Below are 15852 nucleotides of genomic sequence, written 5' to 3'. Positions count from 1 at the left end.
TATGAGTTCCTCCTAGGAACACTTCCTTTGTAAATCACTAGCACCTTAATGGTTGGCTCAGGGTCTGCTTCTAGGAGAACTCAAACTATGGGTGGCCATTTGCTTATTATTAAGGTGTATTTATAACACTATAGTCTAAGTCGGGGGATATAGCCTATATTGCAAACTGCATAAGGACAGAGACCATTATCCATTCATCTTTGAATCCCCCAGGCCATGACACATAGGTGGAGCTTGGTAAATCTCTGTTGTCTTGAACTAGGATGTCTCTGGCATGTCTCACTACACCATCTCTATCCCTCACCATCCACTTCTCTGATTTTATCCCTTCCACTCTGTCCCTCCATAAATTAGCTCCAGCAACATTGGCTTTCATTTTTGTTGTTGTTGCCATTCTTTTATAGTAACAATTCTTGGACTTCTACATGTTGTCTCTCCTTATTTTTATACACTTTTTCTTGGGGCTCCTGGTTGGTTCAGTCAGTAGAGCATGTGACGTTTGATCTTGGGGTTGTAAATTCAAGCCCCACATTGGGTATGGAGATTACTTAAAAATAAAATATTTAAAAAAAATTTTAATGTTTATTTTTGAAGGAGAGAGAGGGGCAGAGAGAGAGGAAGACACAGAATCCGAAGCAGGCTCCAGGCTCTGAGCTATCAGCACAGAGCCTGACATGGGGCTCGAACTCACAATCAGTGAGATCATGACCCGAGTGAAGTCAGTCGCCCGACGGACCGAGCCACCCAGGCGCCCCAAAAATAAAATCTTTTTTTAAAACAAACTTTTTTTATTGAAGTATATTTGACACAAAATGTTAGTTTTAGACATATGACCTAGTGATTTGACGAGTCTGTATGTTATGTTCACAAGTGTAGCAACTGTCCAACATCATACACATACAGTATCACTCACTGTATTTCCTAATGCTGTACCTTTTATCCCCATGATCTATTCATTACATAGCTGGAAGCCTTTCTCTCCCACTCTCCTTCACCTCGCCACTTGCTTCCCCTTTAGCAACCATCAGTTCTCTATTTTTACAGGTCTGGTTCTGCTTTTTTTGTTTGTGCATTTGTTTTACTTTTTAGATTCCACGTATAAGTAAAACCATATGGTATTTGTCCTTTTTTGTCTGACTTATTTCATTTAGCATAATACCCTCTAAGTCCATCCATGTTCTCACAAATGGCAAAATCTCCTTCTTTTTATGGGTAATACTCCATTGTATTTATATACCACTTCTTTATTCATTCATCTATCAGTGGACACTTGAGTAGCTTCCATATCTTGGCTATTATAAACAATGCTGCAATAAACGTAGAGGTGCAGATATCTTTTCAAATTACTGTTTTTGTTTTCTTTGGATAGATTCCTGGTAGTGCAATTACCGGATCATATGGTATTTGCATTTTTCATTTCTTGAGGAACGTCAATACGGTTTTCTGCAGTGGCTGCACCAATTTACATTCCAGCTAGTGGTGCACACGTGTTCCTCATTCACCACATCGTTGCCAACACTTGTTATTTCTTGTCTTTTTTATTGTAGCCATCCTGACAGGTGTTAAGTGATATCTCATTGTGGTTTTGATTTACATTTCTGTCATGGTTAGTGACGTTGGGTATCTTTTCATGTGTATGTCCTCTTTGGAAAATGTCTATTCAGGTCCTCTGCCCACCTTTAAATTGGATTTATTTTTTGGTGTTGAGTTTTAGAAGTTCTTTATATTTGGATATTAACTCCTTATAAGATATACCATTTGAAAATATTTCCTCCCACTCAGGAGGTTGCCTTTTCAATTTGTTGGTGGTTTCCTTGACTGTGAAAAAGCTTACTTTAGAGCAGTCCCAATAGCTTATCGTTCCTTTTGTTTCCCATACTGGAGGAGACAAATCTAGAAAAATGGTGCTAAGGCTGATGTCAACCTGAAAGGAAAAAACCTGCAATCGAGAATACTCTACTTAGCAAGTCCACCATTCATAAGGAGAGATAAAAAATTTCCCAAACAAAAGTTAAAGGAGTTCATTACCACTAAACCAGCCTTACAAGACGTGTTAAAAGGAATTCTTTGAGTGGAAAGAAAAGACCATAATCAGAAGTAAGAAAATTATGACAGGAAAAAAAATTCACAGGTAAATGCAAACATATAATAAAAGCAGTAGATTAATCATAAAACCAGTATAGAGGTTAAAGCATAAACACACTAAAATCAATTATGTCTACAAAAATCAGTCAAGGGATTTGTGAAATAAAAGGATATAAAGTATGACATCATGTGCATAAAACATGGTTGGTACAAAGTAAAAATTTATTGCTTTTAGAATGTGTTCAAACTTAAGCAACCATAAACTTAATATAGACTGCTCTGTGTATAACGTGTATATATGAGCTTAATGGTACTCATAAATCAAAAACTTGCAATAGAAATGCAAAAAATAGAAACAGATCCAAGCATAACACTAAAGAGAACCATAAAACCACAAGGGAAGAGAGCAAGAGAAGATAAGAACAGGGAAAAACTACAAAAACACAACCATAAAACAAGTAACACAATGGCAATAAGTATATACCTAATGATAATTACTTTAAATGGACTAAATGCTCCAATCAAAAGACATGGGGCGATTGAATGGTTAAGAAAGCAAGACCCATCTATATGCTGCCTACAAGAGACTCACTTCAGACCTAAGACACATGCAGACTGAAAGTAAATAGATGGAAATCTACTCCTGAAATCATTATCGCACTATATGCTAACTTGGATATAAATTTTAAAAAAAGAAAGTAAATAGATGGAAAAACACTTACCATGCAAATAGAAGAAAGAAATCTGGGGTCACAATTCTTAGACAAAATAAATTTTAAAACAAAGATGGTAACTAGAGACAAGGACATTAAATGATAAAGGAACAATCCAACAAGAGGATATAACTGTAAATATGCACCCAACATGGAAGCATCTAAATACAAAAAGCAGCTACTAACAGATCTAAAGAAAGAAACTGACAGTAACACAAAAATAGTAGGGGATTTTACAGCCCATTTACATCAATGGATAGATCATCCAGGCAGAAAATCAACAAGGAAATAGGACCAGATGGACCTAATATGTAACAGGACATTCCATCCCCAAACAGCAGAATACACATTATTTTCGAGTGTACATGGAACATTCTCCAGAATAGATCACATGTTAGGCTATAAAACAAAGCTCAATAAATTCAAAAAGACTGGAATCCTATCATACATCTTTTATGACCACAATGGTATGAAACTAGAAAGCAATCACAAGAAAAAACTTAACACAAATACATGGAGGCTAAATGATATGCTACTATCAATAAATGGGTCAACCAAGAAATGAAAGAGGAAATAAAAAAATGGAGACAAATGAAAATGAAAACACAACAGTCCAAAATCTTACAGATGCAGCAAAAGCTGTTCTAAGAGGGAAGATTGTGGCAATACAAGTCACCTCAAGAGCAAGAAAAATCTCGAGATAAAAATAGAACTACCCTACGACCCAGCAATTGCACTACTAGGTATTTATCCAAGGGATACAGGTATGCTGTTTTGAAGGGGCACATGCACCCCAATGTACAGCCAATGCATATGCACAGCCAAAGTATGGAAAGAGCCCAAATGTCCATCGATGGATGAATGGATAAAGAAGATGTGGTATATATATACAATGGAGTATTACTCGGCATTCAAAAAGAATGAAATCTTGCCATTTGCAACTAAGTGAATGGAACTAGAGGGTATTATGCTAAGCGAAATTAGTCGGAGAAAGACAAATACCCTATGACTTCACTCATATGAGGACTTTAAGATACAGAGGTACATAGGGGAAAGGAAGCAAAAATAATACCAAAACAGGAGGGGGACAAAACATAAGAGACTCTTAAATATGGAGAACAAACAGAAGGTTGCTGGAGGGGTTATGGGAGGGGGGATAGGCTAAATGGGTAAGGAGCATTAAGGAATCTACTCCAGAAATGATTGTTGGGCTACATGCAACATGGATGTAAACTTACATGTATGTAAATTAAAAAATTAATTTAAAAAAATCTCAAGAAACCTAACCTTATAACGAAATGAGTTGGAAGAAGAGGAATAAAGCCCAAAGCTAGTAGAAGGAAAGATATAATAAAGATTACAACAAAAATAAATGATACATAAACTAAAAACACAATAGAACAGATCATTGAAACCAGGAGCTGGCTCTTTGAAAAGACAAAAAAAATTACAAATTTTTAGCCATACATTTCAAACAAAGGAGAGAGGACTCAAAATCATAAATGAAAGAGAAATAAAAGACACCACAGAAATACAAAAGATTATAAGAGAATATTATGAAAAATGCTGACAAATTGGACAACCTAGAAGAAATGGATACATTCGTAGAAACATACAGTCTTCTAAAATTGAATCAGGAACAAATAGAATTGAACAGACCAATTACTAGCAATGAAATTGAATCAGTAATCAAAAAACTTCCAACAAACAAAAGTCCAGGACCAGATGACATCACAGGTGAATTCTACCAAACATTTAAAGAAGAGCTAATACCTATTATCCTCAAAGTATTCCAAAAAGTAGAAGAGGGAAAGTTTCCAAAATCATTCTAAGAGTCCAGTATTATCCTGATACCAAAATGAGATAAAGATATTACCAAAGAAGAAGAGGAGAAAGAGAGAGAGAGAGAGAGAGAGAGAAAGAAAGAAAGAAAGAAAGAAAGAAAACAAACTGCAGGCCAATATCTCTGATGAACACAGATATAAAAATCCTCAAAAAATATTAGCAAACTGAATCCAACAATACATTAAAAAAAACATTCATCATCATCCATTCCAGGGATACAAGGGTGGTTCAGTATTTTCAAATGAATCAACAGTGACACATCACATTAACAAGAGAAAGTATAAAAACCATATGATCATTTCAATAGATGCAGAAAAAGCACTTGACAAAATACAACATCCTTTCATGATAAAAATTCTCAAGGGTTAGAGGGAGCATACCTCAACATAATAAAGGCCTTACATAAAAAACTCACGGCTAACATCATCCTCAATGTTAAAAACCAAGAGCTTTTCCTCTAAGATCAGTAACAAGACGAAGATGTCTACTACTATCACTACTTTTATTCATCATACTATTGGAAGTCCTGGCCACAGCAGTCGGACAAGAAAAAGAAATAAAAGGCATTCATATTGGTAAGAAGGAAGTAAAGCTGTCCCTATTGGCAGATGCCATGATACTATATAAAGTCCTTCAGCAAAAACTTCCAGAACTGATAATTCAATAGTCACAGGATACCAAATTAACATAGAGAAATGTGTTGCATTTCTATACACTAATAATGAAGTAGCAGAAAGAGAAATTAAGAAAAACCCCATTATTAAAATTTTAAATTGTTAAAATGTCCATACTACCTAAAGCAATCCACAGATTTAACGCAAACCCTATCAAAATACCAACAATATTTTTCACAGAAATAGAACAAATAATCCTAAAATTCACATGGAACCACAAAAGACCCCAAATAGCCAAAGCAATCTTGACAAAGAACAATGAAGCTGGGAGTATCACAATCCCAGATTTCAAGATATACTAAGTTGTAGTAATCATAACAGTATGGTGCTGTCACCAAAATAGAAACATCAATGGAACAGAATAATTAGCCCCAAAATAAACCCACCCTTTTATGGTCAATTAATCTAGGACAAACGAGGGAAGAATATACAATAGGAAAAAGACAGTCTCTTTAACAAATGATATTGGGAAAACTGGACAGCTACATACAAAGGAGGGAAACTCTACCACTTTTCTTACGCCATACACACAAACTCACAGATGATTAAAGACCTAAATGTGAGACCTGAAACCATAAAATTCATAGAAGAGAGTATAGGCAGTAATTTAACATAGCCATAGCAACATTTTTTTAGATATGTCTCCTAAGGTAAGGGAAATAAAAACAAAAACTATGGTACTACACCAAAAGGAAAAGCTTTTTTGCACAATGAAGGAATCCATTAACCAAATGAAAAGACAACCTACTGAACAGGAGAGGATATTTGTAAATGATCTATCTGATAAGGGTCTAATACCCAGAATATATAAAAAACATACACAACTAGGGGCACCTGGGTGACTCAGTTGGTTAAGCATCTGACTCTTGATCTTAGCTTAGGTCATGATCTCATGATTCATGAGACTGAGCCTGACATCCAGCTCTGCACTGACAGTATGGAGCCTGCTTGGGATTCTCTCTCTCCCTCTCCCCCTCTCCCCTGCTCACTTGTGTGTGCGCGCTCTCTCCCTCTCTCTCTCTTTCAAAATAAATAAACATGAAAACATTTTTTAAAAAGAACATCTACAACTCAACACCAAAAAATAAAATATCAGACTAAAAAATGGGCAGAGGACCTGAATAGACATTTTTCCAAAAAAGACCTACACATGGCCAACAGACACATGAAAAGATGTTCAACATCACTAGTCATCAAGGAAATATGAATTAGAACCACAATGACCTATAGCTTCACACATATCAAAATGGCTAGAATCAAGAACACAAGAAATAACAAGTGCTGTTGAGGAATTGGAGAAGGAAGAGCCTTCGTACATTATTGGTGGGAACGCAAATTGGTGCAGGCACTGTGGAAACTATCCTCAAAAAATTAAAAATAGAATTATCATATGATCCAGTAATTTTACTGGGTATTTACCCAAAAATATTAAAACCCTAATTTGAAAAGATATAGGCAGCACCTGGGTGGCTTAGTCAGTTAAGCATCCAACTCTTGATTTCAACTCAGGTCATGATCTCACAGTTCATGGGATCAAGCCCCATGTCAGTCTTCATGCTGACAGCATGGAGCTTGCTTGGGATTCTCTCCCTCTCAAATAAGTAAACTTATGTTTATATATATATATATATATATATATATATATACACACACACACACACACATATATATATACACTTATGTGTATATATATACACACACATCTTTTATGTACATATGTATCTTTTATGTATATATACAGGTCTTTTATGTATATATGTATACATATGTATACTTACATTTATAAATAAGTAAACTTATTTATATACATATACATATCTTACATATATACACATATACATATTTATATACATGTACATATACTTTATATACATACACATATCTTTTATGTATATATATACATACACACACATATCTTTTATGTATATATACACATCTTTTATGTATATGTATATACATACACACATATGTATATATGTGTGTATATACATCTTTTATGTATATACATACACACATACATATACACACACACACACATCCTTATATTTATTGCAGCATTATTTACTATGGCCATTATACAGAAGCAACTAAAGTGTCCATCAACTGATGAGTGGATAAAGGTAGTGTGTATATATATATATATATATGTACATATATATATACATATACAATATATATATGTATATATATATACATATACATGTATATGTATATGCATATATATACAATGAAATATTAAGCCATAAAAAAATGAAATCTTGCCATCTGAGCATGAATGGACCTAGAGGGTATATTGTTAAGTGCAATAATTCAATCAGAGAAAGACAAATACCATATGATCTCATTCATAAATGCAATTTAAGAAACAGAACAACAACAAAAAGAACCAGACTCTTAAATACAAAGAATAAACTGGTGGTTGCCAGAGGGGAAAAGGGGTGGGGTAAAGAATATTAATAGAACCCCGACCTTGATGAGCACTAAGTAACGTATAGAACCCTTAATCATTATATTGTACACCCAAAACAAATATAATACTGTATATTAATTATACTTGACTAAATAAAGTACCCAGAGTTAAGCCCTCTGGTCATAAAAACTTGTTAAGCCAGCTGGTTTTCAAAGCCAAACGTTACAGGACTCATCTTCCCAGTGCAGGCCCTCTGTGCCTGCGGTGGGGTCTGATTTTCTTGCCTAAGCTCGTGGTTCCCTCCTGTTTATGGTTAGCCTTGCCGGGACAGTTCTCAACTGTCTCCCCTTCTAACCTTTTCGACGTGGCCTCTTCTCTACTGTGGAAAGTCTGTCCTGCCAGTGTTTGGGTCATTTTCATAGTTGCACTGATGTGGCTGTTACCTCAGTGTGTTTGTGGACGAGCTTAACTCAGGATCCTCCTACTCTGCCATCTTTCCAGCAACGAAAAACAATCATATGATTTTTATCCTCCTTTTGCTAAAGCGGTGTACCATGTTGACTGAGTTGAAAACATGCAACCAACCTTGCGTCCCCAGAATAAATCCCACTGACTGTGGCAGATAATCCTTTTCATGTATTGTTGAATGTGGTTTGCTAATATTTTGTTGAGTTTTAGATGTATGTTCATCAGGAAGGTTGGCCTGTAGTTTTTTCATAGTGACTTTTGTCTGGTTTTGGTGTAATGCTGGCCTCATAGAATATATTTGGAAGTTTTCCTTCCTCTTCTATTTTTGGGGATAGTTTGCAGAGAATAGGTATTAACTCTTCTTTAAATGTTTAGAATTTACCTGTGAATCCATCTGGTCCCGGGCTTTAGTTTGTTAAGAGTTGTTTGATTACTGATTCAGCTTCTTTACTAGTAATTGGTCTGTTCAGATTTCCTGTTTTTTCCTGACTCAGTGTTGGAAACACCAGCTTTCTTTTGGAATAAGAATAACCTTCCTTTGAGATTGTTATGATCAAAACAGAAGGGGGATGGGGAGACTGTCAGAAGAAAGGGTGAAAGAATTTGAAATGAGAGTAAATTGTCTAGTGGACGCTTCTGGGATTATCTTCACCTCTCGTGGTCTTTAAGCTATTTTATAACTGTAAGTTGTAGAAAACTGGTAATGCTGCAAATAATTTTTGTACTTAAAAATGCAAATTAGTTGTGTCCGGTGGAATGTAATGGATTATTGAGCCATTTTGTATTTATTTGTAAATTCATGTCATCAGCCCTTAATCCGCCTATAAATGTACAGTAATTATTTTTTAAACATTTTTAATGCTTTTTATTTTTATTTTTGAGAGACAGAGACAGCATGAGTGGGGGAGGAGCAGAAAGAGAGGGAGACCCAGAATCCGAAGCAGGCTCCAGGCTCCGAGCTGTCAGCACAGAGCCCAATGCGGGGCCGAACCCACAAACTGTGAGATCATCACCTGAGCTGAAGTCGGACACCTAACCGACTGAGCCACCCAGGCACCCCTATTTTTTATTTATTTTTTTAATGTTTATTCATTTTTGAGACAGAGACCAAGTGCGCGTGGGGTAGGGGCAGAGAGAGAGAGGGAGACACAGAACCCGATGTGGGGCTCAAACTCATGAACCCTGAGATCATGACCTGAGCCGAAGTTGGACCTTCAACTGACTGAGCTACCAGGTGCCCCAATGCGGTACTTTTTTAAATTTAAGTATAACGTACATTAACTTATATTTGTTTCCGGTGTACAATATAATGATTTAACAACTTTATACATTACTCAGGGCTCATCAAGGTAAGTGTACTCTTAATCCCCTTTATTTCACCCATCCCCCCACCCACCTCCCTTCTGCTAACCACCAATTTGTATTCAAGAGTCTGGTCTTTTGTCTCTTTTTTTCTTTCATTTATTTTCTTAAATTTCACATATGAGGGGATTCATATGGTATTTGTCTTTTGACCTATTTCACTTCGCATTCTACTCTCTAGGTACATCCACATTGCTGCAAATGGCAAGATTTCATTCCTTTTTATGGCTGAGCAACATTCCATGGTATACGTACACATCTTCATTATCCATGCATCTGTCAATAGACACTTGGGTTGCCTCCATATATTGGCTATTGTAAATAATGCTGCAATAAACATAGGAGTGTACATATCTTTTCAAATTAGCATATTTATATTCTTTGGGTAAATACCTAGAGTGAAATTACTGGACCATATGGTAATTCGATATTTCATTTTGTGAGGAAATTCCATACTGTTTTTCCCAGTGGCTTGTGCAGTACTTTGAATGAGCTGTAACATTTTACTGGTTTCTTATTGAGTAAAATAAAATTTTTGACGTGTATTAAAAAAATGCAAGGTAGATGGGGTGCCTGGGTGGCTCAGTCAGTTAAGCGTCTGACTTCGGCTCAGGTCATGATCTCACGGTTCATGAGTTGGAGCCCCACGTCGGGCTCTGTGCGGACAGCTCAGAGCCTGGAGCCTGCTTCGGATTCTGTGTCTCCCTCTCTCTCTGCCCCTCCCCTGCTCATGCTCCGTGTCTGTCTCTCAATAATAAATAAACATTAAAAAAAAGAATTTAAAAAAATGCAAGGTAGAGGACAGTGCTATGGTATGCGTACAGGACAGTGTTACGATATGCAACGATTTCTGTAAAACAAAAGTGGGGAATAACATGTATTCATGTTTGCATATATATACGTACATAAAAACTTCTGGGAGAGTATGTATTCATATTTGATTATATATGCATAAAAAACATCTATTTGGAGTTGGAGAAATAAATGGGGGGGGTGGATGAGACAGACTCTTCACTTCATGTCTTTTCTACCTTTTATATTGTGTAAATAGGGGTGCCTGGGTGGCTCAGTAGGTCAAGCATCTGACTCTTGATTTCGACTCAGGTCATGATCTCACGGTGCATGGGATTGAGCCCATTATGCGCTGCACTGACAGCATAAAGCCTACTTGAGATTATCTCTCTCCCTCTGTCTCTGCCCCTTCCCAACTCATGCTTGCTCTCTCTCCTTCAAAATAAACTTTAAAAGTTATATTGTGTAAATATGCTTCATTTTAAAAGTTTTAAATGTGTGGTAATCTAAGCTTAGAAAGCAAGTATTTCAATTTGTTTAGTTGTTCATTTCACTGGTCTCCAGTTGGCATCAGTGGGAAGAGATTCTCCAGCTGGAATGGGGCCAGGGGAAGACAGGCAAAGAAATGATGATGGTCTACTACAAATTAATAATGTGGGTTTGGTGGAAACAAAACATAATATGACCATCAAGAATGATCTATCTATCTATATATATATATATGACTTTGTTAGAATATTTTTTTGAGTTCTGTACCTTTACTTCTGTGCATATTTTTGTGACCTGCATGGGTAAAAGGAAAGCACTAAAAATTGAAGGCTTGAGAAACCAGCCCTTTTAGGAACTACTAAAAGAAGGTCCTCTGAATTGAATACAGGGAGAGAAACCATTTGTCTGTATATGTATACTGAACATCACAGGAATGTTTAGGTATAGCCATCCAGTATTTTCATGGAGACTGCCCTGGGAACTGGAGTTAAAGGACGGCAAGAGGAATTTAGGCTATTTATTATTAAGAAACAGTATTGGGTATCTGAAAAATGCAACCCATCAGCAGGAAAGGGTACAAGTCCCATTCCCTGATTTTTTTTTTCTAGAAAGGTGAAAGAGATAAAATTCTAAGAAGCTGAACTATATTTCTTTTCCCCCCTCTCCAGCCTTATAAATTGGGCTTTGGGAGACAAAGTTGGGCTTGAAGCTTTGTCTTTTAAAGACAGAGTTCATGCAAGACCCAAATGATTCAGTATTGACACATTGTGAGCTGGAATAATTTTCTTTCTAAACCATAATGTTAATTGGTAAGACATTTTGATCTTTGCTCTAACTGGCCTAATTTTATTTCATTCAGGTGTTGGAAAAGGCAATGGAAATGATCTAAAAGTACAAATAATATTGCACCGCAAAATCGTCTTTTTAAGTTCTGCTTCCAAAAACTGTTGGGTAAGAGCACGTAAACTGAAAATGGTGGCATTTGTTTTAATTCTCCACGTCAGTCAGCATGTTGACCTCCCAGACCGTCACTCACCACAAAGAAAGACCATGCTGTTTTCTGGTTGCCATCCAACTTGGCATCCCTGTGTTCCGATACAAGTCAGAGCACAAACTCCTTATTCAAAATAGTCTTTCCAGGGCATTTTCCAAACTATCTTTTCAGTTCAGTGTGTTGCTTTGCCTTTCCCTTTTACACAAATGCCAAGCATGTTCCCAGGAATTTATCAGAGTTTTCGATTCATGTATCTGGTCATTTTTAGCTAAATAGTCTTCTTCTTGTCATTTTATAATATGGTACTGATTCTGAAATTATAAGCTTATAGGTGATTGGCATGCACACTAAAAAGATGGAGACATCAAGACTGTACCTCAAAAATATGATTCAGGGAATCTGGAATGGGGCTCAGGAATCTCTCGAGTTAGCAATGTCCCAAGTGATTCTATCTCACATGTCCTGTGGGTCTGCACCTTCAAGAGTAACCCACGTGGCTGGCTGGATGTAGCTCTCTGCCCAAAAGCGATGGGACCTGGTATGCCTAAGATCATCAACCTTTTCTGAAGCAATAAGAAACCTTCCTAGATCTAAGAAATATAAACTCTTAGAACTCTCTCGCAGGCTTGCCTCTATTCTATCACTTCTCCAGGACCACTCCTTCCCCTCTCCTCCACGGAAGGCCCTCACCCAGTCCTGATCCTTGACTTTCTGTTCTTATCTCTGTACATACCCTACTCTTGGTTCTGCTCGTCCATTCCCCTGCCTCATATATTTTTTTCTTTCTTCCACTCCGCACATGTTTATGAGCACCTACCGGGACCCACAACATGGACGGTCTCTGCCCCAACAATCCAACCGTGTTTGTCAGTCCACGTTTGTCAAATGAGCTTTTCCTCTGCTTGTGCAACTGACACCAGAGTTCTCTCACTCAGGCCTTAAAATTTAGCAGTATCTTTGATTCTCTCTTTGCTGTGCCTGCACATCCAGTCAGTCACTAATTCCTGTTGATTGTACCCTTGGAATCTCTCTTCACTCTCTCCGTTCCTTTCTGTTCCTGTTGCCAACACCTCGTTTGTTCATGCCCAGATTTCCACAACGGTCTCCCTACCTCTTCTTTCCCCTCATACAATACAGTATATAGAGTCCTGCAATATGCAGGTATTTCATTGCTCCAACAGTGAAAAGCTGTAAGTAGAGAAGACACACGGCATGCCTGTAGTCAAAGCCAGTTAATATCTTTGGCTCAGCATTATCTGTAAAGTAAGGATCACATATCAAGTGTTTTGAGGATTAGATAATATATGTGAAGTTTCTTTGTGAGCGATAAATTGCTAAGTGTTATATGTGATCATCATCAGGCCACTTTGTCACATAGGAAATGCCCCCCTCTCCATATTCTTCAACTTCATTCTTATTTCCCTGGCTCTTGAACCTTAGCCATAACATACCTGAGACCTGAGCTTACTTCCATCAGGTACTTGACCTGCAGACTCCATTCCAAGTAGATTGGGTGTCCTCTGGCCCTTGGAACACAACACTCTTAATTTCTGCTTCATGTTTTTGCTGGTCTTTCCTCCCCCTCTCCCACACCACCCTGCCTCCACTGGATTCTCTTTTCAGTGCTCCTCATTTATACAAATCCTTCCATGCCCAACTCTGTTTCTACCTTCTCTGTGAACCTTTCTCATTCTATGCTTCTTGTTAACCTCTCCAAAGTCTTCATCATCTAGCTTGACATGTAATTTATGCCATTCTGTTACTTCTTGTGCGTGTAGCTCCCTGAAGCATGCCTTGAGTCTGCACCTTCTTTTCTATTTTGCACAGGTACATAGACTTTTCTTATTGTGGGGGCCACTATTACACAAGGGTAATCAATAACAAAGAAATACTTAGTATAGCTTCAAGAAAGTCCTTCATTCCAGAAACTTGGCCAATTCTTGGTCACTCCATCCAGCAGTCAGCCATGGACAAGGTCCATGATCCCATCAGCTGACCCCTTTTTGATAAAACATGACCAATTATGTATTGCTTTTTGAATGTGAAGGCTAGCTTTAAAACTGAGCCTGTTAGCATATCCCAGCATATGAAAATCAAGTGGCACACATTCAACAGTAATGTTTACTTGGTTAAACTCTAATGGAAATGGGAACGCTTTGTTCTTTACCACTGCCCTACCATGACCTCCAAACATGTTGGCCTTTTAAAAACGTAACAGTATTGCAACTTTATAGAAATGATGATTCACGTTTACATGTAGTGACTGGACTATGAGACCAAGTGTACTTGATAAATACAGGAAGCCTTGATCTGTGACCATGAACTTCACTGTTCTCTTACCAGCTGGTTTTAAGGTTGTGAATTCCATGTGTTCATTCACAGATACTTCACGATATTGAAACAGACAACGTAATAATTCATTTATCCAGCTGTCCACCTCTGTATGATGATGTGAAAGTACGGTTTCTCTCTTCCTCAGTGAGTAATCAAGAAACAGTGTTATTCTCGTCTGGTCTTTTGAATTATTCTGCTTTAGGATTTCCTTTCCTACAATTCCCAGCAAGAAATAGGAGATGTTAAGCCCTGGCCAGGGAGAGGGAGAAAAGTCAGATCCATAACAAAAATTTTAAAAAGAACCTAAACAGGTTTTTGCTCATTTTTTCTAAATTCTATACAGTTTGCATATATTTTCAAATAAGAAACAAACCAAGGTATGTTTATTGCAGAGCAGTGATCACATTTTTCTTTTATATCTCTAAAACACATTGTTCCCCATAATTTGTAGTTTATGGTGTTGAAAGCATCTTTCAACAAACACCTTCTTTCCTTAAGGTAGCATTGTTTGTAAATTTATGTGTACGTTTAACTCTATGAATCTATACTGTGTAGAAAGCATCCTTGAACTAACATCTTCTTTCATTAATTAGAAGTGTTTGCAATAGAGAACGAACAGAGGGTTGCTGGAGGGGAGTTGGGTGGGGGGATGGGCTAAATGGGTGATGAACATTAAGGAGGGCACTTGTTGGGATGAGCACTGGGTGTTATTTAAGTGATGAATCACTAAATTCTGCTGAAACCTATCTTACCATATATGTTAACTAACTGGAATTTAAATAAAAACCTGGGGGTAAAAGGGAGATTTTACTTTCCTTTGGATTGACATATAATTCATTTTAAATAGTATTTTTTTAAGTTTATTTTGAGATCGACAAATTCAGCATGAGTGAGGGAGGGGCAGAAAGAGAGAGGGAGAGAATCCAAGCAGGCTCTGCACAGACAGAACCTGGGGGCTTGAACCCATGAAACCATGAGATCATGACCTGAGCTGAAACCAAGAGTCAGATGCTTAACCAGCTGAGCCACCCAGGCACCTAAGAAAGTTGTTTTTTTTTTTAAGTGTTTTTAATCCGATATTTGCCTTACATAAAATGAGAATGTTTGTCATAGTCATTACTCTGAATATCATGAGTGTATAATTTATATTGAGCAGTCATAAAGTGCATGAGTGTTATTCTATATGTAACAAATTTCTAAAGGTCAGTAGTTTCATTTTCCTATTAAAATTATCAAGCAGAACTGCCAACAAGTAACTATGTCGATCAATTTAAAATGTATATCCTGTGCCCTCCTTCATGCCCTGCTTGCTCTCTGTTGTGGGAGAATCTATTCAGTACTGAAAAAAGTATCTGTGTTGAAGCAAGTGACCCATACTGGATTTGAATAACGAAGCCAGTCTGAACGCTCTCTCAGTTGGTGGTCTCTGAGCAGAAGCACTGCTTCAGGCACCGGCCCAAGCAATGTTGGTCATTTTGTGATTTTCAAGGGCCAGGAGATGAAAACACTTTCAAAATGTTTAGGTATTTTTATCACCAATAATGACAATTATCAATGTAGCTGCTCCTTGTAGAAATGGATGATCTCTTCAGGCATAAACTGGTATAGGTTTCTGTTTAGAACTAAACTATATTAGAAGACTATTGCTTAAAAGTACAGAAAAAATTACATTTCCTTACATTTTGA

At 37.1% G+C, this 15852-nt stretch overlaps 1 protein-coding gene and 1 long non-coding RNA gene across 5 annotated transcripts in view; one reads left to right on the top strand and one right to left on the bottom strand.

The window, feature by feature from the left end:
- LOC106972653 (phosphatidylinositol 3,4,5-trisphosphate 3-phosphatase TPTE2-like) overlaps positions 1 to 15852 on the top strand; it is a 184659-nt gene that overhangs the window by 164111 nt on the left and 4696 nt on the right. For all 4 annotated transcript variants that reach the window (XM_053214776.1, XM_027064747.2, XM_053214779.1 and 1 more), the window contains 2 exons: positions 11698 to 11789; positions 14215 to 14310. In XM_053214776.1, coding sequence (XP_053070751.1) covers positions 11698 to 11789; positions 14215 to 14310 — 188 coding nt within the window. The remainder of the gene's footprint in view (positions 1 to 11697; positions 11790 to 14214; positions 14311 to 15852) is intronic.
- Positions 768 to 15230, bottom strand: LOC128313991 (uncharacterized). The gene is made up of 2 exons (XR_008295258.1): positions 14173 to 15230; positions 768 to 1924 (listed from the first exon to the last, which is right to left on the bottom strand). It is a non-coding gene; the product is annotated as an uncharacterized LOC128313991 (long non-coding RNA).

This window comes from Acinonyx jubatus, chromosome A1 (assembly GCF_027475565.1).
Source record: "Acinonyx jubatus isolate Ajub_Pintada_27869175 chromosome A1, VMU_Ajub_asm_v1.0, whole genome shotgun sequence".
NCBI lineage: Eukaryota > Metazoa > Chordata > Mammalia > Carnivora > Felidae > Acinonyx > Acinonyx jubatus.
Note: the sequence above shows the minus strand (reverse complement) of the source record. Positions and strands in the feature narration are given on the sequence as shown.